Below are 22,500 nucleotides of genomic sequence, written 5' to 3' on the forward strand. Positions count from 1 at the left end.
AGGTGTTGATGGAAGGGGATTCCCCTTCCAAACTATAAACAATCCACTCTCTCTCCTCCTCCAGTCTCCCATACACTAAGAAGAATCTCCAATAAAAGTAAGTGTTATGCTGTTAATGTTTCATTCATCATTTCCCATTGTATTGTTTATGTACTACATGCATATTTCATGTTAAAATTTTTTTTGTTTTAATACTCCTGGGTGTAAGGAACGGATTAATTGTATTTACATTATTTCTTATAGGGAAAATTGATTCGTAAATCGTAAATTTCGTTTATAGTAACGGCTCCAGGAACGGATTAATTACGAACAACAAAGGACCACTGTACTTGTAAAAATAAAGATGATTATTAATATTATTATTAATAATAAGATGTCTATTATGTCTACCTATGGTGGGGGGTAACTGCCACAACAGCCTAGTCCCCAACCTAGCCTATGGATTGCAGGCCTGCTCGACCAGGCTGTTGGTGTCAGCCACACACAATCCAAAGCAACAGGGTGATGGTGGACACACTGGCTGAGGTGGCAAGAAGAGCTCACTCGAGCAGAGCAAAGTTACTGGTAATGGGCGATTTCAACCACAGGGAGATCGACTGGGAAAACCTGGAGCCACATGGGGGTCCCGAAACATGGAGAGCCAAGATGATGGATGTGGTACTTGAAAACCTCATGCATCAACATGTCAGGGACACAACCAGAGAGAGAGGGGAGGATGAGCCAGCAAGACTGGATCTTGTGTTCACCCTGAGCAGTTCAGGCATTGAGGACATCACTTATGAGAGGCCCCTTGGAGCTAGCGATCACGTGGTTCTGAGTTTTGATTATATAGTAGAGTTACAAGTGGAGAAGGTAACAGGAACTGAAGGGGACAGGCCAAACTATAAAAGGGGGGACTACACAGGTATGAGAAACTTCCTGCAGGAGGTTCAGTGGGACAGAGAAATGGTAGGAAAATCAGTAAACGAGATGATGGAATATGTGGCAACAAAGTGCAAGGAGGCAGAGGAAAGTTTTGTTCCCAAGGGAAACAGAAATAATAGGAAGACCAAAACGAGTCCTTGGTTTACCCGAAGGTGTAGGGAGGCAAAAACTAAGTGCAACAGTGAATGGAAAAGGTACAGGAGGCATAGGACCCAGGAAAACAAGGAGATTAGTAGAAGAGCCAGAAACGAGTATGCACAGATAAGGAGGGAGGCCCAGCGACAGTATGAAAACGACATAGCATCGAAAGTCAACTCTGACCCGAAACTGCTGTATAGCCACATTAGGAGGAAGACAGTCAAGGACCAGGTGATAAGGCTGAGGAATGAAAGTGGAGAACTCACAAGAAACGATCAAGAGGTATGTGAGGAGCTCAACACGAGATTTAAGGAAGTATTTACAGTAGAGACAGGAAGGACTCTGGGGGGACAGATCAGATGGGGACACCAGCAAGGAATACACCAACAAGTGTTGGACGACATACATACAGATGAGGAGGAGGTGAAGAAACTGCTAAGGGACATCGATACCTCAAAGGCAATGGGACCGGACAACATCTCCCTGTGGGTCCTTAGAGAGGGAGCAGATATGTTGTGCGTGCCACTTACCACAATCTTCAACATGTCCCTGGAAACTGGGCAACTACCTGAGGTATGGAAGATGGCAAATGTAGTTCCCATTTTTAAAAAAGGAGACAGAAAAGAGGCACTAAACTATAGACCTGTGTCATTGACGTGTATAGTATGCAAAATTATGGAGAAGATTATCAGGAGGAGAGTGGTGGAGCACCTGGAATGGAACAAGAGTATAAATGCCAACCAGCACGGATTCATGGAAGGAAAATCCTGTGTCACAAACCTTCTGGAGTTTTATGATAAAATAACAGAAGTAAGACACGAGAGAGAGGGATGGGTTGATTGCATCTTCTTGGACTGCAAGAAGGCCTTTGACACAGTTCCTCACAAGAGATTAGTGCAGAAGCTAGAGCATCAGGCACATATAACAGGAAGGGCACTGCAATGGATCAGAGAATACCTGACAGGGAGGCAACAACGAGTCATGGTACGTAATGATGTATCACAGTGGGCACTTGTGACGAGCGGGGTCCCACAGGGGTCGGTCCTAGGACCAGTGCTATTTTTGGTATATGTGAACGACATGATGGAAGGGTTAGACTCAGAAGTGTCCCTGTTTGCAGATGATGTGAAGTTAATGAGGAGAATTAAATCTGATGAGGACCAGGCAGGACTTCAAAGAGACCTGGACAGACTGGACACCTGGTCCACCAAATGGCTTCTCGAATTTAATCCTGCCAAATGCAAAGTCATGAAGATAGGGGAAGGGCACAGAAGACCACAGACAGAGTATAGGCTAGGTGGCCAAAGACTGCAAACCTCACTCAAGGAGAAAGATCTTGGGGTGAGTATAACACCGAACATGTCTCCGGAAGCACATATCAATCAGATAACTGCTGCAGCATATGGGCGCCTGGCAAACCTGAGAACAGCATTCCGATACCTTAGTAAGGAATCGTTCAAGACACTGTACACCGTGTATGTCAGGCCCATACTGGAGTATGCAGCACCTGTTTGGAACCCGCACTTGATAAAGCACGTCAAGAAACTAGAGAAAGTACAAAGGTTTGCGACAAGGTTAGTTCCAGAGCTAAGGGGAATGTCCTATGAAGAAAGATTAAGGGAAATCGGCCTGACGACACTGGAGGACAGGAGGGTCAGGGGAGACATGATAAAGACATATAAAATACTGCATGGAATAGACAAGGTGAAGACAGGATGTTCCAGGGAGGGGACACAGAAACAAGAGGCCACAATTGGAAGTTGAAGACACAAATGAGTCAGAGAGATATTAGGAAGTATTTCTTCAGTCATAGAGTTGTAAGGCAGTGGAATAGCCTAGAAAATGACGTAGTGGAGGCAGGAACCATACACAGTTTTAAGACGAGGTTTGATAAAGCTCATGGAGCGGGGAGAGAGAGGGCCCAGTAGCAACCGGTGAAGAGGCGGGGCCAGGAGCTAAGACTCGACCCCTGCAACCACAAATAGGTGAGTACACCATGTATGTTCCCTTGATACCATCCCCTATGGGTGTTGTCATATTGGAGGACAGCCATGAATGCTAAATAAATTCAGCTTTGCATACAAATCCCCCACCATTATTAATAATTGATGAACCCAGCAGTTTTCTGACTTACTCAGAACCACAGTGCTGTCACTGTGTGAATCAAACCATATTTTTAAACCCCCAGAGGGTTAATAACCCATGTTAACTCAACATGGATGATTTCCAGTTTTGCAACGTTCAATGAAAACACCACATAAAACATTCAGGGGCGTCTGTAGAAGTTTTATATTGGAGTGGCAGTTTGAAAGAAGAGGGAGCTAGGGAACTTGTCTGAAAGTTGTGATATGTATTTTTTTTTATTTGGGGATCTTTAGTCCCCCTTAGTGCTACCCTTGAATTTAATAATAAAGCAAATACATAGCAAGGAAGATATTCATAGAAGCATGAATGCCAACTGAGAAAGGTGAGAGACAATCACATTATTCAAGAATTACGGATAATGTCATTGATTAAAAATCTATTAAACCCCAAAATTTTACCCTATTACTTAAAATCTAACTAGCACTTACCACTCAACTTAAGACACTTAACATAAAACTTAAAACTGAACTAACCAGGCGTGTCGACGACTGTAAGGCGTAACTTAACGCCCCGCTCCTCTATTTCAATGGTCTTCTTTTCTATGCTTACCGTCTTCTCTACCAGAGCTGTGGATGAAAGACATTATCAGTACACACGAACATCCTCAGCTAATGAGTGCGAATGTATGTGCAACTACCTATTTGTAGTTACAAGAGCAAAGTTATGCTCGTGGTGTCCCAGCTTCAACACTGCTCGTCATATATATATATATATATATATATATATATATATATATATATATATATATATATATATATATATATATATATATATATATATATATATATATATATATATATATATATATATATATATATATATATATATATATATATATATATATATAAATATATATATATATATAAATAATATATATATAGATATATATATATATATATATATATATATATATATATATATATATATATATATATATATATATATATATATATATTTATTATCACACTGGCGATTCCCACCAAGGCAGGGTGGCCTGAAAAAGAAAAACTTTCACCATCATTCACTCCATCACTGTCTTGCCAGAAGGATGCTTTACACAACAGTTTTTAAACTGCAACATTAACACCCCTCCTTCAGAGTGCAGGCACTGTACTTCCCATCTCCAGGACTCAAGTCCGGCCTGCCGGTTTCCCTGAACCCCTTCATAAATGTTACTTTGCTCACACTCAAACAGCACGTCAAGTATTAAAAACCATTTGTCTCCATTCACTCCTATCAAACACGCTCACGCACGCCTGCTGGAAGTCCAAGCCCCTCGAACACAAAACCTCCTTTACCCCCTCCCTCCAACCTTTCCTAGGCCGACCCTACCCCGCCTTCCACTACAGACTGATATGTATATATATATATATATATATATATATATATATATATATATATATATACATATATATATATATATTTGAAAATTAATAATAGTTGTTAATACATCCAGGATCATTTAATGCATTCCATTGGTCAACCACTTATATTATATGAGTGAGGTCATACACCTGTCAAACACCATAACTGAGGCTTATTGGCACTGTGGGTGTGTGTGTGTGTGTGTGTGTGTGTGTACTTGCCTAGCTGTGGTTGCAGGGGTCGAGTCACAATCCACAGCTCCACGCCGCCTCTTCGCTGGTTGCTAATAGGTCCACTTCCTGCTCCATAAGCCTTATCATATCTCTTCTTAGAGCTATGTAGGGATCCTGCTTCCACTACATCACTCTCCAGATTGTTCCACTGCCTGACAACTCTGTGACTGAAGAAATACTTCCTAACATCCCTGTGACTCATCTGAGTCTTCAACTTCTAGTTGTGACTTTCTGTTGTTGTGTCCCATCTCTGGAACAACCTGTCCTTATCCACCTTGTCAATTCCACTCGGTATTTTATGCCGTTATCATGTCTCCCCTATCCCTCCTGTCCTACCGTGTCATTAGGTTGATTTCTCTTAACCTCTTTCCCTAGGTCATACCTGGAGTTTACCTGGAGAGAGTTCCAGGGGTCAATGCCCCCGTGGCCCAGTCTGTGACCAGGCCTCATGGTGGATCAGGGCCTGATCAACCAGGCTGTTACTGCTGGGTGCACGCAATCCAACATACGAACCACAGCCCAGCTTGTCAGGTACCGACTTTAGGTGCTTGTCCAGTGCCTGCTTGAAGACAGCCAGGGGACTATCGGTAATCCCCCTTATGTATGCTGGGAGGCAGTTGAACAGTCTTGGGCCCCTGACACTTATTGTGTTGTCTCTGGGACTAGTCTTGTTGCACCCCTCAAGGGAGGTTCCTTGACGCTGGTGAGGGGCTCTTGATCTAGGGAATTGGATCTGTGTTCATGTTCCCTGAATTGAGCCTGAATGCCTTCCATCCCCTCCCCCACAGGTGCTGTATAATCCTACGGGTTTAGCGCTTCCCCATGGTTATAATAATAATAATAATAATAATAATAATAATAATAATAATAATAATAATAATAATAATAATAATAATAGTCTTGTTGCAAATCTTTGCACTTCTCTAATTTCTTGACGTGTTTGACCAAGTGTGTGTTCCATACTGGTGCTGCATATTCCAATATGGGGCTGACATACACAGTGTACCGTGTCTTGAATGACTCCTTAGGTGCTGAAACACTATTCTGAGGTTTGCCAGGTGCCCATATGCTGTAGCAGTTATTTGGTTAATGTGTGCCTCAGAAAATATTCTCAGTATGATACCCCAAGATCCTTTTCCTTGAGTAAGGTTTGAAGCCTTTGGCCCCCTAGCCTGTACTCCGTGTACGGTCTTCTTTGACCTTTCCTAATCTTTATGGCTTTGCACTTGGTGGGGTTAAACTCTAGGAGCCCGTTGCTGCACCAGGCTTGCAGCCTGTCCAAATCCCTTTGTAGTCCTACCTGATCCTCATCCATCTGAATTCTAAACATTGTACTCGCCTAGTTTTGGTTGCAAGGGCCGAGTCACAGCTCCTAGCCCCGCCTCTTCACTGGTCGCTACTGGGTCACTCTTCCTGCTCCATGAGCTTTATCATACCTTTTCTTAAAACTATGTATGGATTCTGCCTCCACGACATTGCTTCCCAAACTATTCCACTTCCTGACAACTTTGTGACTGAAGAAATACTTCCTAACATCCCTGTGATTCATCTGAGTCTTCAACTTCCAATTGTGTCCCCTTGTTGCTGTGTCCTATCTCTTGAACATTCTGTCTCTATCCATCTTGTCGATTCCTCTCAGTATTTTATATGTCGTTATCATGTCCCCCCTATCTCTCCTGTCCTCCAGTGTCGTCAGTTCGATTCCCTTAACCTCTCCTCGTAGGACATATCCCTAAGATCCGGGACTATTCGTGTTGCAAACCTTTGCACTTTCTCTAGTTTCCTTACGTGCCTATCTAGGTGTGGGTTAAATAACAAAAAGGCACAATACCGTGACTGGAACGATACACAAATAACCCGCACATAAAAGAGAGAAGCTTACGACGACGTTTCGGTCCGACTTGGACCATTGACAGTCACCAGTCAATGGTCCAAGTCGGACCGAAACGTCGTCGTAAGCTTCTCTCTTTTATGTGCGGGTTATTTGTGTATAGGTGTGGGTTCCAAACTGGTGCCGCATACTCCAATATGGGCCAAACGTACACGGTGTACAGGGTCCTGAACGATTCCTTATTAAGATGTCGGAATGCTGTTCTGAGGTTTGCTAGGCGCCCATATGCTGCAGCAGTTATTTGGTTGATGTGCGCTTCAGGAGATGTGCCTGGTGTTATACTCACCCCAAGATCTTTTTCCTTGAGCGAGGTTTGTAGTCTCTGGCCCCCTAGACTGTACTCCGTCTGCGGTCTTCTTTGCCCTTCCTCAATCTTCATGACTTTGCACTTGGTGGGGTTGAACTCCAGGAGCCAATTGGTGTACCAGGTCTGCAGCCTGTCCAGATCCCATTGTAGTTCTGCCTGGTCTTCGATCGAATGAATTCTTCTCATCAACCTCACGTCATCTGCAAACAGGGACACTTCGGAGTCTATTCCTTCCGTCATATCGTTCACAAATACCAGAAACAGCACTGGTCCTAGGACTGAGCCATGTGGGACCCCGCTGGTCACAGGCGCCCACTCTGACACCTCGCCACGTACCATGACTCGCTTCTGTCTTCCTGACAAGTGTGTGTGTGTGTGTGTGTGTGTGTGTGTGTTTGTGTGTGTACTCACCTATTTGTGGTTGCAGGGGTCGTGTGTGTGTGTGTACTCACCTATTTGTACTCACCTATTTGTGGTTGCAGGGGTCGAGTCATAGCTCCTGGCCCCGCCTCTTCACTGATTGCTACTAGGTCCTCTCTCTCCCTGCTCCATGAGCTTTATCATACCTCGCCTTAAAACTATGTATGGTTCCCGCTTCCACTACTTCACTTTCTAGGCTATTCCACGGCTTGACTACTCTATGACTGAAGAAATACTTCCTAATATCTCTCTGACTCATTTGTGTCTTCAACTTCCAATTGTGGCCTCTTGTTTCTGTGTCCCCTCCCTGGAACATCCTGTCTTTGTCCACCTTGTCTATTCCGCGCAATATTTTATATGTCGTTATCATGTCTCCCCTGACCTTCCTGTCCTCCAGCGTCGTCAGGCCGATTTCCCTTAACCTTTCTTCATAGGACATTCCCCTTAGCTCTGGGACTAACCTTGTCGCAAACCTTTGTACTTTCTCTAGTTTCTTGACGTGCTTTATCAAGTACGGGTTCCAAACAGGTGCTGCATACTCCAGTATGGGCCTGACATACACGGTGTACAGTGTCTTGAACGATTCCTTACTAAGGTATCGGAACGCTGTTCTCAGGTTTGCCAGGCGCCCATATGCTGCAGCAGTTATCTGGTTGATGTGTGCTTCCAGAGACATGCTCGGTGTTACACTCACCCCAAGATCTCTCTCCTTGAGTGAGGTTTGCAGTCTTTGGCCACCTAGCCTATACTCTGTCTGTGGTCTTCTGTGCCCTTCCCCTGTCTTCATGACTTTGCATTTGGCGGGATTAAATTCGAGAAGCCATTTGCTGGACCAGGTGTCAAGTCTGTCCAGGTCTCTTTGAAGTCCTGCCTGGTCCTCATCTGATTTAATTCTCCTCATTAACTTCACATCATCTGCAAACAGGGACACTTCTGAGTCTAATCCTTCCATCATGTCGTTCACATATACCAAAAATAGCACTGGTCCTAGGACCGACCCCTGTGGGACCCCGCTCGTCACAGGTGCCCACTGTGATACATCGTTACGTACCATGACTTGTTGTTGCCTCCCTGTCAGGTATTCTCTGATCCATTGCAGTGCCCTTCCTGTTATATGCGCCTGATCCTCTAGCTTCTGCACTAATCTCTTGTGAGGAACTGTGTCAAAGGCCTTCTTGCAGTCCAAGAAGATGCAATCAACCCACCCCTCTCTCTCGTGTCTTACTTCTGTTACTTTATCATAAAACTCCAGAAGGTTTGTGACACAGGATTTTCCTTCCATGAATCTGTGCTGGTTGGCATTTATACTCTTGTTCCACTCCAGGTGCTCCACCACTCTCCTCCTGATAATCTTCTCCATAACATTGCATACTATACACGTCAATGACACAGGTCTATAGTTTAGTGCCTCTTTTCTGTCTCCTTTTTTTTAAATGGGAACTACATTTGCCATCTTCCATACCTCAGGTAGTTGCCCAGTTTCCAGGGACGTGTTGAAGATTGTGGTAAGTGGCACGCACAGCATATCTGCTCCCTCTCTAAGGATCCACGGGGAGATGTTGTCTGGTCCCATTGCCTTTGAGGTCTCTATGTCCCTTAGCAGTTTCTTCACCTCCTCCTCATCTGTATGTATGTCGTCCAACACTTGTTGGTGTATTCCTTGCTGGTGTCCCCATCTGGTCTGTCCCCCCAGAGGCCTTCCTGTCTCCACTGTAAATACTTCCTTAAATCTCATGTTGAGCTCCTCACATACCTCTTGATCGTTTCTTGTGAGTTCTCCACCTTCTTTCCTCAGCCTTATCACCTGGTCATTGACTTGTTTTCTTCCTAATGTGGCTATACAGCAGTTTCGGGTCAGATTTCACTTTCGATGCTATGTCGATTTCATACTGTCGCTGGGCCTCCCTCCTCATCTGTGCATACTCATTTCTGGCTCTTCTACTAATCTCCTTGGTTTCCTAAGTCCTATGCCTCCTGTACCTTTCCCATTCTCTGTTACACTTAGTTTTTGCCTCCCTACACCTTCGGGTAAACCAAGGACTCGTTTTGGTCTTCCGATTATTTCTGTTTCCCTTGGGAACAAACCTTTCCTCTGCCTCCTTGCACTTTGTTGCCACATATTCCATCATCTCGTTTACTGATTTTCCTACCATTTCTCTGTCCCACTGAACCTCCTGCAGGAAGTTTCTCATACCTGTGTAGTTCCCCCTTTTATAGTTTGGCCTGTCCCCTTCAATTCCTGTTACCTTCTCCACTTGTAACTCTACTATATAATCAAAACTCAGAACCACGTGATCGCTAGATCCAAGGGGCCTCTCGTAAATGATGTCCTCAATGTCTGAACTGCTCAGGGTGAACACAAGATCCAGTCTTGCTGGCTCATCCTCCCCTCTCTCTCTGGTAGTGTCCCTGACATGTTGATGCATGAGGTTTTCAAGTACCACATCCATCATCTTGGCTCTCCATGTTTCGGGACCCCCATGTGGCTCCAGGTTTTCCCAGTCGATCTCCCTGTGGTTGAAATCGCCCATTACCAGTAACTTTGCTCTGCTGGAGTGAGCTCTTCTTGCCACCTCAGCCAGTGTGTCCACCATCACCCTGTTGTTTTCTTCGTACTCCTCTCTTGGCCTCCTGCAGTTCTGTGGTGGGTTATACATCACTCCAATGACTGCTTTATGTTCTCCGGACTGAATTGTACCTACAATGTAGTCTCTTTCTCCAATCATGTCCATGCCTTCCATTTCCTCAAATCCCCATCGGTGTTTTATGAACAGTGCAACCCCTCCTCCCCCTCTACTCCTTCTATCTTTCCCCAGGATCTGATATCCCGTTGGGAAGATTGTGTCTTTTATTGTCTCATCGAGTTTTGTTTCTGTGACTGCTATGATGTCTGGGGATTCCTCACTGATTCTTTCGTTCCACTCCTCATGTTTATTCGTTATTCCATCCGCGTTTGTGTACCAAACTTTCAGTTTCTTTTCTATCATTGTGGTCCTGCAAGAATACTGGGGTTGAGGGAGCGAGAGCCTTGGTGGGGGCCTATGGGAGGCTGTGGGGTTTGTGATAATGGGGGTGGGGTCAGAATGCCCATAAGGGTCAGCTGTTGGGGTGGGGTTTGTGATATAGGTGTTGGCGGCAGAGGGAACAGTGAGTGGGTTGTAGTAAGTGTGTGTATGTACTCACCTAATTGTGGTTGCAGGGGTCGAGACTCAGCTCCTGGCCCCGAGTGTGTGTGTGTGTGTGTGTGTGTGTGTTTTAACTATTGCAAGTATGTTAGTACACGTAGGAAACATCTTGAGATAGTCTAAGTATACAAAAAACTTTCTTAGTCATAATGAGTATACCAAGACCTCTGAAAACTACTTAAGCTAGTGGGCCTTGCAGAAAGACTTCATCAGATGGTGTATGTTACAAGGTAGAATGAAAAGCCGAAATTAATAACGTAAAAAATGACAAAAGCTGAAAGAATCAAGAATAGAATAAAAAGAGCTGGATAAGAGGAAGAGAGGTACCAAAAAAGTAAGAATGAAAAATGAAAATGAGGAGTTACACAGTATGCAAAAGTAGAATTCATCAATGATTTTCTTAAAGAGACGATGATTCTTCTCGTGCCTTTTCCTTTAAGAGGAAAGGCGCCAGAGTTGCCTTGATGACGGTGAAGGGATCTTGATGCAAGGAACTGCAGATACCCTTCTGTTCCTAGGAACAAACCCATGAATATTGTAATATAATAATTCTTGATTTTGATGCCATTCAGGTTATGGTCAGTCGCCTCGTCTCAATTACATAAAAAGTAAAGTATATTTCCAGTGTGTGGAGGCTCGTCACTGCAGGATGGTCGTAACTGGTTCCTGCAAGGTTGGTGATCACACTAACCAGTCTAAGGTTCACTACATATCCAATATTCATTAGCCAAAAAAGCAGGTTTGGCCAGACTACTGCCATCAACACTAGTAACTTACCTTCCCATGTTAGTGCAAAGCTGAATATCTTACCTGAAACACAACATTGGGTACACAATCTTTATTCTATTTTAGGGCACTTAAGAAGTTATGCGAGTGAATTCCTGGCATGACAGATATTGAATGAGTGACGGTAAATGTTTTTACCTCTTTGGCGTCACTCAACCCAATCTATACTAGGCTTCTCCAGCTTCAGACAACTTGAAATATTTTCTGCAAAAAATTCTACTTTATGTGGTAATGTATTAACATGCCTGTCTACACACGGTGACACTGGGCAATGCCTAAGCTAAAACTAATGTCACATCACTAGATCTTCAAAAATTACAAATAGAATTATCAATATTTGTCTGGTTTATTTTACAAAGCCTATCGACTACACGAAGGGTTATTAAAGAGTGTTACATGTACACAGCCAGGAAGGATATTTTAATCTCTAATTTATAAATTAAAGCAGACTAGTATATACATTCTGATATACACATCCTTCCAAGTGCACATACATTGTGATTCAGTGTATACTTATCAGAATATATATAATACCTATTGCTACTGTAATACTGCGTACTGATGACACTTAAGAATTTATCATTTTATTTAACTATAGTAACGTGAAGTGCTGAGGAACTGCTTGAACAGCAGTGACATGCAGTTCAGTAGAGCTATCTGAATAACAATAACATTAAAGAACTGCTTCAATATCAATAACAGTAAGTACAATAGAACAACTTCAGTAACATTAAGTGCAGTAGAACTACCTCGATAACACTGTACCGAACAGAGGAACGTGAATAACTGTAGTGACGGAAAAGTACAAAGAAGCTGCTTGAGTAAAGCACCACGAAAACTCACACTCTCCGGTGGGCACTTTTCTCTCCTTGTAGAGGTCGGTGAGGAAGAGACTGTTGATGAGTGTAGACTTGCCGAGGCCAGACTCGCCCACCACCATGAGCGTGAAGTCGAACCCTCTCTTCACGCTCTTCCTGTGCACCTGCTCAGGCAGCGTGGCAAACCCGATGAAGTCCTGAGCATTCTGCGGCACACCAACAACAACGTTAATTTATATAGTCTGTTTAACCTATACGTTTTGCCTCACAGGGTCGTTTTCACCGTGGGCGAGTTGATACAGGTCGTGGTAGATGGAGGTAGATGGTGTGGATGGAGGTAGATGGTGTGGATGGAGGTAGATGGTGTGGATGGAGGTAGATGTGGATAAACGTTAGCTGGTATGGATTAGTAAGTTCATTTAAGTACAGGTACACATAAGTACAAATATCATACATAGTTTAACATATGTGTAAATTAACAAGGATAACCCCCAAAAAAGTCAAAGTGATTTATTTCTATTGGGACCCCTTGTAAAATCTTATTAAAGCCTAGCTGATAGTGGTAGATGCCAGGTGGTGTGAATGGTTTAGATGAATGGTAGTAGGTGATGTGATAAGATTTCGTTCGAATTTTTAACCCCGAAGGGTTAGCCACCCAGGATAACCCAAGAAAGTCAGTGCTTCATCGAGGACTGTCTAACTTATTTCCATAGTGGTCCTCAATCTTGTCCCCCAGGATGCGACCCACACCAGTAGACTAACACCCAGGTATCTATTTGCTGCTAGGTGAACAGGACAACAGGTTTGTAAGGAAACGTGTCGAAATGCTTCCACCCGCCGGGAATCGAACCCGGGCCCTCCATGTGTGAATCGGCGGCTTTAACCACCAGGCCACCGGGCCACCATGTGGATGGTGGTGAGTGGTGGTAGGTAAGTGATGTGGATGGGGGTAGGTGGTGTGTACAGCAGTGGTTGATAAAACAGGTGGTGTAAGGCAATACTACCCGTGTGGGAAACTAGCTTCGGGAGAGACTGACTTTCTCTCTCTCTCTCTCTCTCTCTCTCTCTCTTACAAAGTCTCAACGTTCCCCTACCCATCCGTTACACATCATCATCTTTAAAGCAGATTTTTCAAACACCACTACGCCTGACCCTCACATAAACCACTACACCTAGCTTCATACAAACCACGACAATCCTTATCTTGGGTAAACCACCAAACTATTCTCTTAATTAGTTTTACACCTCGCCGAAGACACCGAAATTATTTTGGCCGTGGGTGTGTACTCACCTATATGTGGTTGCAGGGGTTGAGTTATCTGGATACCTGGAGGTCATTCCGGGGATCAACGCCCCTGCGGCCCGGTCCATGACCAGGCCTCCCGGTGGATCAGGGCCTGATCAACTAGGCTGTTACTGCTGGCCGCACGCAGTCCAACGTACGAGCCACAGCCCGGCTGATCCGGCACTGACTTTAGGTATCTGTCCAGCTCTCTCTTGAAGGCAGCCAGGGGCTTATTGGCAATTCCCCTAATGCTTGATGGAAGGCTATTGAACAGTCTTGGGCCCTGGACACTTGTGATGTTTTCCCTTAGTGTACCAATGGCGCCCCTACTTTTAACTGGGGGCATTTTGCATAACTTGCCCAGTCTTTTACTTTCGTAGGGAGTGATTTCTGTGTGCAGATTTGGGACCATTCCTTCCAAGATTTTCCAAGTGTAGATTATGATATATCTCTCCCTCCTGCGTTCCAACGAGTACAAGTCAAGTGCTTCCAAGCGTTCCCAGTAGTTAAGGTGCTTGACAGAACTTATACGTGCAGTAAAGGATCTCTGTACACTCTCTAGATCTGCGATTTCACCTGCTTTGAATGGAGATGTTAATGTACAGCAGTATTCCAGCCTAAAGAGAACAAGTGATTTGAAAAGGATCATCATTGGCTTGGCATCTCTCGTTTTGAACGTTCTCATTATCCACCCTATCATTTTCTTTGCACTTGCAATCGTGGCGCTGTTGTGATCTTTGAAAGTGAGATCCTCAGATATTACTACCAGAGTTACAGCTCATGTGTGTACAAAATACCTGTCTATGAACCGTCATTCTTAAGACAGTCAAACAAGGCTTAACTCCAAAGTGCGTCAATAATTTGACCTATTTTCTAGTTACCTATTTATACGTATCTGCACTTACCTCTTTATATTTAACAAAAAATATTTACCAATTTATATTTGCCAGCATGTATTAACCTACTGACAGCTACTGGAGCAGAATGTTGTATTCACGAGGAAGTACTGATTGAACTTGCAGGAATCATGCAGCGAATGGGGAATGGAATGGAATGAGGTTTGATCCAAGGAAGGGGAAGGTAGATTCAAATCCTTGGATTAAGAGCCCTTCACCAGCATCAAGTCACCTCCACCTCATTTGTAGGGAACAAGAGCAATGTTATGCTCGTGGATGTCGCTGTATATAAATGCATCTCTCTCTCTCTCTCTCTTGATACTTCTATTTACATCTAGGTTACACTACACAGGCATGTACACATATGTATAAACGCCAGTCTGAGTATTCTTCTATTTTCTTTATAGTTCTTGTTCTTATTTTTTTCCTTTCATCTCAAAGTGGAAGTGGAAAAGAATCTTTCCTCTGTAAGCCATGTGTGTTGTAAAAGGCGATTAAAATCCAGGGAGTAAGAGGGGCTAGTAACCCTTTATGCATAAATTACCAAAAGTAAATATATATATATATATATATATATATATATATATATATATATATATATATATATATATATATATATAATATAATATAATATATATATATATATATATATATATATATATATATATATATATATATATATATATATATATAATATATATATATATATATATATATATATATATAATATATTATAATATATATATATATATATATATATATATATATATATATATATATATAATGTCGTGCCGAATAGGTAAAACTGGTCAATTATTAGCAGGGACTTATTTAAAATTAAGTCCTTTCTAAAATTTTCTCTTGTGCGTTTAAAGATATATTTTTTTCATTTATGTTAACGTAAAAATTAATAATTTTGTACCAAAAGAACCTTAGAAAACTTAACCTTGTTATAACAAGCGCAATTTAATTTAGCCTAATCCAACTAAATATATTTTAGATAAGTTTACAATAATTTAATAATAAACAAACACGATGATTTTTTTTCGTTAGGTTCAGAATGATTTTTGCGAAATTATTGCATACACAAATTTTCGCTTGCCTTATTTGGCAAGAAGAGCGTTGCTATTTAAGCCAAAGTAGCAAGTTTTACCTATTCGGCACGACATATATATTATTATTATTATTATAATTATTATTACAATTATAACTAAGTGCAAAACCCACTAGAGTGACCTTCGGCCAAGCTTCCTTGTTGAGTGCATGTTCAACTAGGCTGTTACTGCTAGTGTTCCACTGCGACCTACATATCAACTGACATCATAAATGATGACCTGTTTCTTATATTCTAAGAGATGATCTCTCTGCCTCCTGCATTCAGCTCTCATTTTCGAAGTCTTCATTCATCCCGCATGTGCACCCACTGAAATTTGTGGGCAGTGATGTTCACAATGTTTCTCCTCTGTCCGTCGGATGACCCGTGCTGATATCTGAGTGTGACTCACGATCTCGTAATAACACGACAGTAAACAAACCAGGGTACAGGTGGGGGTTAAACCTATGACGAGTGAGTCGTAAAACTCCAGACCAGAGCGTAAGCCACTGGGCCAACTGGCTACAGTGAGAGTCATCTAACTAGGTATATTTATACACCATAGTGAGGTTAGCATGGGCCACCACTATGACCACAGATGTAAGATTTTACAGATAAATATCCCGCTGGCGGGATCTGATTGTGAGTTTTCCATATCCTCTTCTTCTTCGTCTTCTTCTTCATGAGGCGACTTTTATGCTTATCTCGGTATTGTTCGCAAAGCTGTGGACACTGTTTTTATATTATTATATATAATATATATTTCCATGTACTTATTTTCAGGTTTTTGCGTGTGCGTGTGCGAATGTTCTTATGTATGTGTTTACAAGTTTTGTGCGAGTGTTTGGACGTTGGGTGTATATGTGTTCCCATGTTCCGTGTACGCATTTCGTAGCAGGTCGTAATTCCCAGGTGGACGGTCTGCAGAATCCCTTACTAAAGGAAAGAAAGTTTTTCTAATCTTATAATATCATTTGTTGGGGTGAGAGAGAGAGAGAGGGAGAGAGAGAGAGAGAGAGAGAGAGAGAGAGAGAGAGAGAGAGAGAGAGAGAGAGAGAGAGAGAGAGAGAGAGAGAGAGAGAGAGAGAGAGAGAGAGAGGGAGGTGTTACCAGGAGGGATAGAGGAGGGCTGGTGGTGGGGCAAGGGCATAGAACTTAAAAATAATAAAATGGTAACAATTAAAGGTAATGTGGAAGCCAGAGAAGAAAGTACAGAAAAATCAGATTAAAAAGATCCAAAGTGAAAATGTGAGAAAGAGAAGACCAAAATAAAGAATTGAGGGAATAAGAGGAAGAACTGAAGGAATAAGAGAAAGAAGCGTGAACATGAAAAAAAAAGAAAGAAGCAATCCGAGAAGGAAGCAATGGAAAGAAGGAAGCGAGGAAAAAGGAGAAGAAAAGGAGAGGCAATGGTCGTGTCTTCGGCTCACAAGCGAAGGACCTGAGTTGAGTCGGGTATTATGGGCGTCTCCAAACACCTGCTGCCCCTGCTGACCGAAGGAGGGGGAGTAGAAGAGAGGGAGGAACAAGGATATATAGACGGAAAGGGCAGGGTCAAGGGGAGAAGGAGGGCAAGGAGGAGTGGTAGAGAGGATAGGTACTGGGTTGCGGGGAGGTAAGCAGGGCAGAGGGCAAGGCTGAAGTGCTAAACATTTAATTGAAATTCCGTGAATGTTTTCAAGGCGGAAAAAGCCCGAACCTGTAGACCATATTAGGAGTCTATATACCGTGATCATGCGAGCTGACACACACACACACACAGGTGGGATTGTGCTGTGTCAGACACTGCAGTGTCTTGGGATCTTGATACAGGGAGCTGTATAGCCCTTGTGGTTTAGCGCTTCTTTTTGATTATAATAATAATAATAATAATTGATACAGGGAATTCTTCAACGCTTGCCTAACCTATAGACATGAATTACTTACACTAGTGGATTTTTCCACTGGTGACTCCGCCTCCTGCTGCTTCAATTCACCTGTCTACGGTATATAAGCCACTTCTCCGCATATATGCTTTACTTTTCTTAAGACTGATGGACTGAACACATCGACTCCAGGCTGAGGGACTGATAACCTAAAACTCCTCCCCATCTTCCACAGTTCTCTGTATTGAACTGAAGAAACCAGTAGATGACGAAACATTTCCTAAATCAAGATTCCCAAATGTTGCACAAGTCTCATTCTCTAACATGATGGGTTTCTAAACCATCTACATCATATAACAATGTGATCCCATCACCAAACACTAAATTATAACAATGTGATCCCATCACCAAACACTAAATTATAACAATGTGATCCCATCACCAAACACTAAATTATAACAATGGGATCCCATCACCAAACACTAAATTATAACAATGTGATCCCATCACCAAACACTAAAGTATAACAATGGGATCCCATCACCAAACACTAAAGTATAACAATGTGATCCCATCACCAAACACTAAAGTATAACAATGGGATCCCATCACCAAACACTAAAGTATAACAATGGGATCCCATCACCAAACACTAAAGTATAACAATGTGATCCCATCACCAAACACTAAAGTATAACAATGGGATCCCATCACCAAACACTAAAGTATAACAATGGGATCCCATCACCAAACACTAAAGTATAACAATGGGATCCCATCACCAAACACTAAAGTGTAACAAAAGACAGTTGACGAGCTAAGAGTCTGAAGCTTATATATAGGTGTGTCTGGCGTCAGTGTGTAATGTACCTCACCAAGTGATGGTTTCTGCATTACCTGCTGCTTCATCTCCTCATCCTGAAGATATCCACTGATCTAGACTAATTCTTTTCCCTCCGGGACTTCACCCGACACCACCAGTATTACTTTACTCGCACCACCACTTAATACTCGCACCACCAATAATACTTGCACCACCAGTGATGCACCGCCAGTGATACACCATCAGTGCCTAACTTAATTTAATATAATCTAGTTGAACTTAAAATAAAGAAACTAGTATTTATAAGTTTAAATTAAGAAATGTGAAATTAAACATTAGATGTCTGGTTCAAAAATTGAAAAAGTAACATAAGAAAACAGTCAAAATGCCAATACTGGGTCAAAAGTTTCGTGACCCGTCACTCTAAATGTAGAGTGATCTTGGTTACTCAAAATGTGGAGTGATATTGGTCACTCCAAATATAGTGGTGTTGGTCACTCCAAATGTGGAGTGACTAAGCATTCACGACTGAAACGTGCACGATAAAATATGGAAAAGTAGACACAAATACGGTATAATGCGATCTAATAAAGTATCACATTATACTGCATTTGTGTCTACCATCGTGTCGGTATTTTATACCATTTATCTTCACGATAAAATGTTCTCGTGTTTGCATTTTGTGTGTTTGTTTTCTCTCCAAGTACTTGTCGGTATCACATACTCATTTGTTTTTTACCAGTAATAACATAAGGATAAATTGCACCTCACTAACTCATTTTGCCTCTGGCAGTGATGTTTTTGTACTAAAGATCTAAACGTTTCTTGACGTTGCTCAGTTGCCAGGTTGCCACGACACTTGTCGCCCTTGTATTTGTTGTACATATGGGCTGAAATATATGTGCAAGTCTCCTTCCACCTGCTGCCCATGTTCATCTAGTAGTGTGTAGGTATCTTGGAGTTAGTTGCCTGTTGTGGGTGGCATTTTACACAAGATCTGCAGAAATGTGGCACAGGTCCTAGGTGCACTAGAAGACAAAAAGAATGCAGATATAATATATACAGACTTCGACAAGTGTGACCATGGCGTAATAGCGCACAAAATGCGTGCTAAAGGAATAACAGGAAAAGTTGGTAGATGGATCTATAATTTCCTCATAAACAAAACACAAAGAGTAGTAGTCAACAGAGTAAAGTCCGAGGCAGCTACGGTGAAAAGCTCTGTTCCACAAGGCACAGTACTCCCATCTTGTTTCTCATCCTCATACCTGACATAGACAAGGATCTCAGTCACAGCACCGTGTCTTCCTTTGCAGATGACACCCGAATCTGCATGACAGTGTCTTCCATTGCAGACACTGCAAGGCTCCAGGCGGACATCAACCAAATCTTTCAGTGGGCTGCAGAAAACAATATGAAGTTCAACGATGAGAAATTTCAATTACTCCGATATGGTAAACATGAGGAAATTAAAACTTTATCAGAGTACAAAACAAATTCCTTCCACAAAATAGAGCGAAAAGCCAACGCCAAAGACCTAGGAGTGATCATGTCAGAGGATCTCACCTTCAAGGACCATAACGTATCAATCGCATCTGCTAGAAAAATGACAGGATGGATAATGAGAACCTTCAAAACTAGGGATGCCAAGCCCATGATGACACTCTTCAGGTCACTTGTTCTATCTAGGCTGGAATATTGCTGCACACTAACAGCAACTTTCAAGGCAGGTGAAATTGCTGACCTAGAAAATGTACAGAGAGCCTTCACGGCGCGCATAACGGAGATAAAACATCTCAATTACTGGGACCGCTTGAGGTTCCTGAACCTGTATTCCCTAGAACGCAGGCGGGAGAGATACATGATTATATACACCTGGAAAATCCTAGAGGGACTAGTACCGAACTTGCACACGAAAATCACTCACAACGAAAGCAAAAGACTCGGCAGACGATGCAACATCCCCCCAATAAAAAGCAGGGGTGTCACTAGCGCGTTAAGAGACAATACAATAAGTGTCAGGGGCCCAAGACTGTTCAATTGCCTCCCAGCATACATAAGAGGGATTACCAATAGGCCCCTGGCAGTCTTCAAGCTGGCACTGGACAAGCACCTAAAGTCGGTACCTGACCAGCCGGGCTGTGGCTCGTACGTTGGATTGCGTGCAGCCAGCAGTAACAGCCTGGTTGATCAGGCTCTGATCCACCAGGAGGCCTGGTCACAGACCGGGCCACGGGGGCGTTGACCCCCGGAACTCTCTCCAGGTAAACTCTCCAGTGTCTCTGCTGGGTTAATGTGGGATAATATGCCTTCCGGATTAAATAAACCTGTGTCGTTTTTTCTTATTTTATCTTTGTCTTTATATTCCGTTATATTTTTGTGCTGTATGATCCTAGTGGGTTTAGCGCTTCTTCTTATAATAATAATAATAATAATAATAATAATAATAATAATAATAATAATAATTTTATATTTTTAGTTTCAGTTTTTCCTCCTCCTCCTTCAACTACTTTTCCTTCTTTTTTTCTTCCTTTTCTTTTTCTCCTACTTTTTCTTCTTTTACTTCTTTTTTTCCTTTTTTCAAAAGAAACAAATGTGAGCGTGTAGCACCACACTGTGTCTGCTGCTGCACAGTCTGCTGTGCTGCGCCGCTGCTCTTACATCAACAATCTTACTCTCACCAGCACTACGCCTGATGTTGTTTTAGTTGTATTAATGTTCAGCTCCACTGGTCTAATTACGTTACTCTTAGACATGTCTGCACAATTTCCGACCAGAGACTGACACAGCTGGCACACGGTTGGTACAGCTGGCACAGGTGCTGTTTTTTTCGCACCTTTGCTGATGGATGCTCAACCTGGCTAAAACCTCAAGCTAATTTCCACGACAACATTTCAGCGACTATTTCATCTGGGTGCGTCTCTCTCTCTCTCTCTCTCTCTCTCTCTCTATTGCAATAAGGGTGAGGTATAAAGGAAGCCGAGTGTAGTGGGTGGCTTCCTGGGTAGGTGGGCGGTTCCATGGGCGAGTGAGTGGCTTTTAAGCGTTAGTTAGTTTAATATCTTTATTACGCACCCCATACCCATCCTGTGGGCGGTAGTCAAAAGATTACAAAGGTACATAATGGGTCCAGGGACTGGACCCCAAAGTTATGATAGCTGAACTAGTTACAAAGGTAATGAACGCCTGGTAGATCTGGTCACAATCAGTTCCAGCCAATCAGATTGGAGATCCATGAAACAATCACAAAACCATACAAACATTTTGCAAATGTTTTAAAACTGATCTGAATTCGTAGGAGAGAGACGAAGGTGTGTGTGTGTGTGGGGGGAGAGTGTGTTTGGGGAGGGTGTTTTGAGGGTGAGTGGGGAGTGTCTTTTTGGGGAGGGTGTGTGAGTGTGGAGAGTGTGTGCGGTAGGAGGTTGTATGGGGGATATTTGAGTGGGGAGGGTGTGTTAGGAGAGTGTGTGGGGAGTTAGTCAGCAGTTATGGGTCACATCCTTGGGACGGATCTGAATACGGACCCCAGTGGATATAAGCCACATCGACTAGTTTTGTTGGGTTATCCTGGTTACAAACCCTCTGGGATTAATAATCATTATAAAGCCTTCTTCTTCATCTTCCTTCTTTGTATTTCTTCTTATCTTCCTCCTCCCCTCTTCCACTCAATCTAAATGCCCCTCTTGACCTGACAGGAGATTTCCCGGGTATCTTTCTGCTCACTCGCCGCTCCCTCACCCTAGGACGAACGACGGGACTGCTAGACAGAAACATAGAAGGCAAAACAGAAGCATCACATTTTCAAGTATCATTCTTACCAAAAAAAAAAAAAAAAAGCACAGGGGATTATAACCGTGGGATCGAAGCCTCTCTCAAGGAGTTGCAAAAGCTTCTGACTGTGGCTAAAAGCGTTTCCTTATGCGAGACAGTTCCCTTTTATTTGTGATCGCTTCATCTGAAGGTTCGCTAAGGGCTTCTTTCGAAGACTCGCGAAGAGCTTCGTTCGAAGGCTCGCTAATGAGTGTTGTGGTTAGTTGAACTGGCAAAGAATGTGATAACTGTGACGGTACTTAAGACGAAGGTAATGTGGAGTCAAGTTAGTGAGTCATGAATAGTTTAACGTTGAATGGCAGGTGAGTAAAATAATGAGTGCAGGTGTGTATGACGGTCAGTTGAATATCACAGTGGCTAACGGGTCACTAACATGATAATGAGTGACAGGTGAATAAAAACGAGTCACATGTAATACAAGTGACAGGTGAGTAAATTGAGTGACAGGTGATGAAAAGGAAACAAATGTAGAGAGGAACTTTACTGAGACGTTTC

At 42.7% G+C, this 22,500-nt stretch overlaps 1 protein-coding gene across 4 annotated transcripts in view; it reads right to left on the bottom strand.

The window, feature by feature from the left end:
* The window catches only part of Septin4 (septin 4), a 150,450-nt gene that overhangs the window by 17,047 nt on the left and 110,903 nt on the right, over positions 1–22,500 (bottom strand). For all 4 annotated transcript variants that reach the window (XM_070082292.1, XM_070082290.1, XM_070082289.1 and 1 more), the window contains exons 2-3: positions 12,238–12,418; positions 3,681–3,773 (exon numbers count right to left, since the gene is read on the bottom strand). In XM_070082292.1, the coding sequence (XP_069938393.1) occupies positions 3,681–3,773; positions 12,238–12,334 (190 nt within the window). In that variant the 5' untranslated portion in view covers positions 12,335–12,418. The remainder of the gene's footprint in view (positions 1–3,680; positions 3,774–12,237; positions 12,419–22,500) is intronic.

This window comes from Cherax quadricarinatus, chromosome 7 (assembly GCF_038502225.1).
Source record: "Cherax quadricarinatus isolate ZL_2023a chromosome 7, ASM3850222v1, whole genome shotgun sequence".
In the NCBI taxonomy this organism is placed as follows: Eukaryota; Metazoa; Arthropoda; class Malacostraca; order Decapoda; family Parastacidae; genus Cherax; species Cherax quadricarinatus.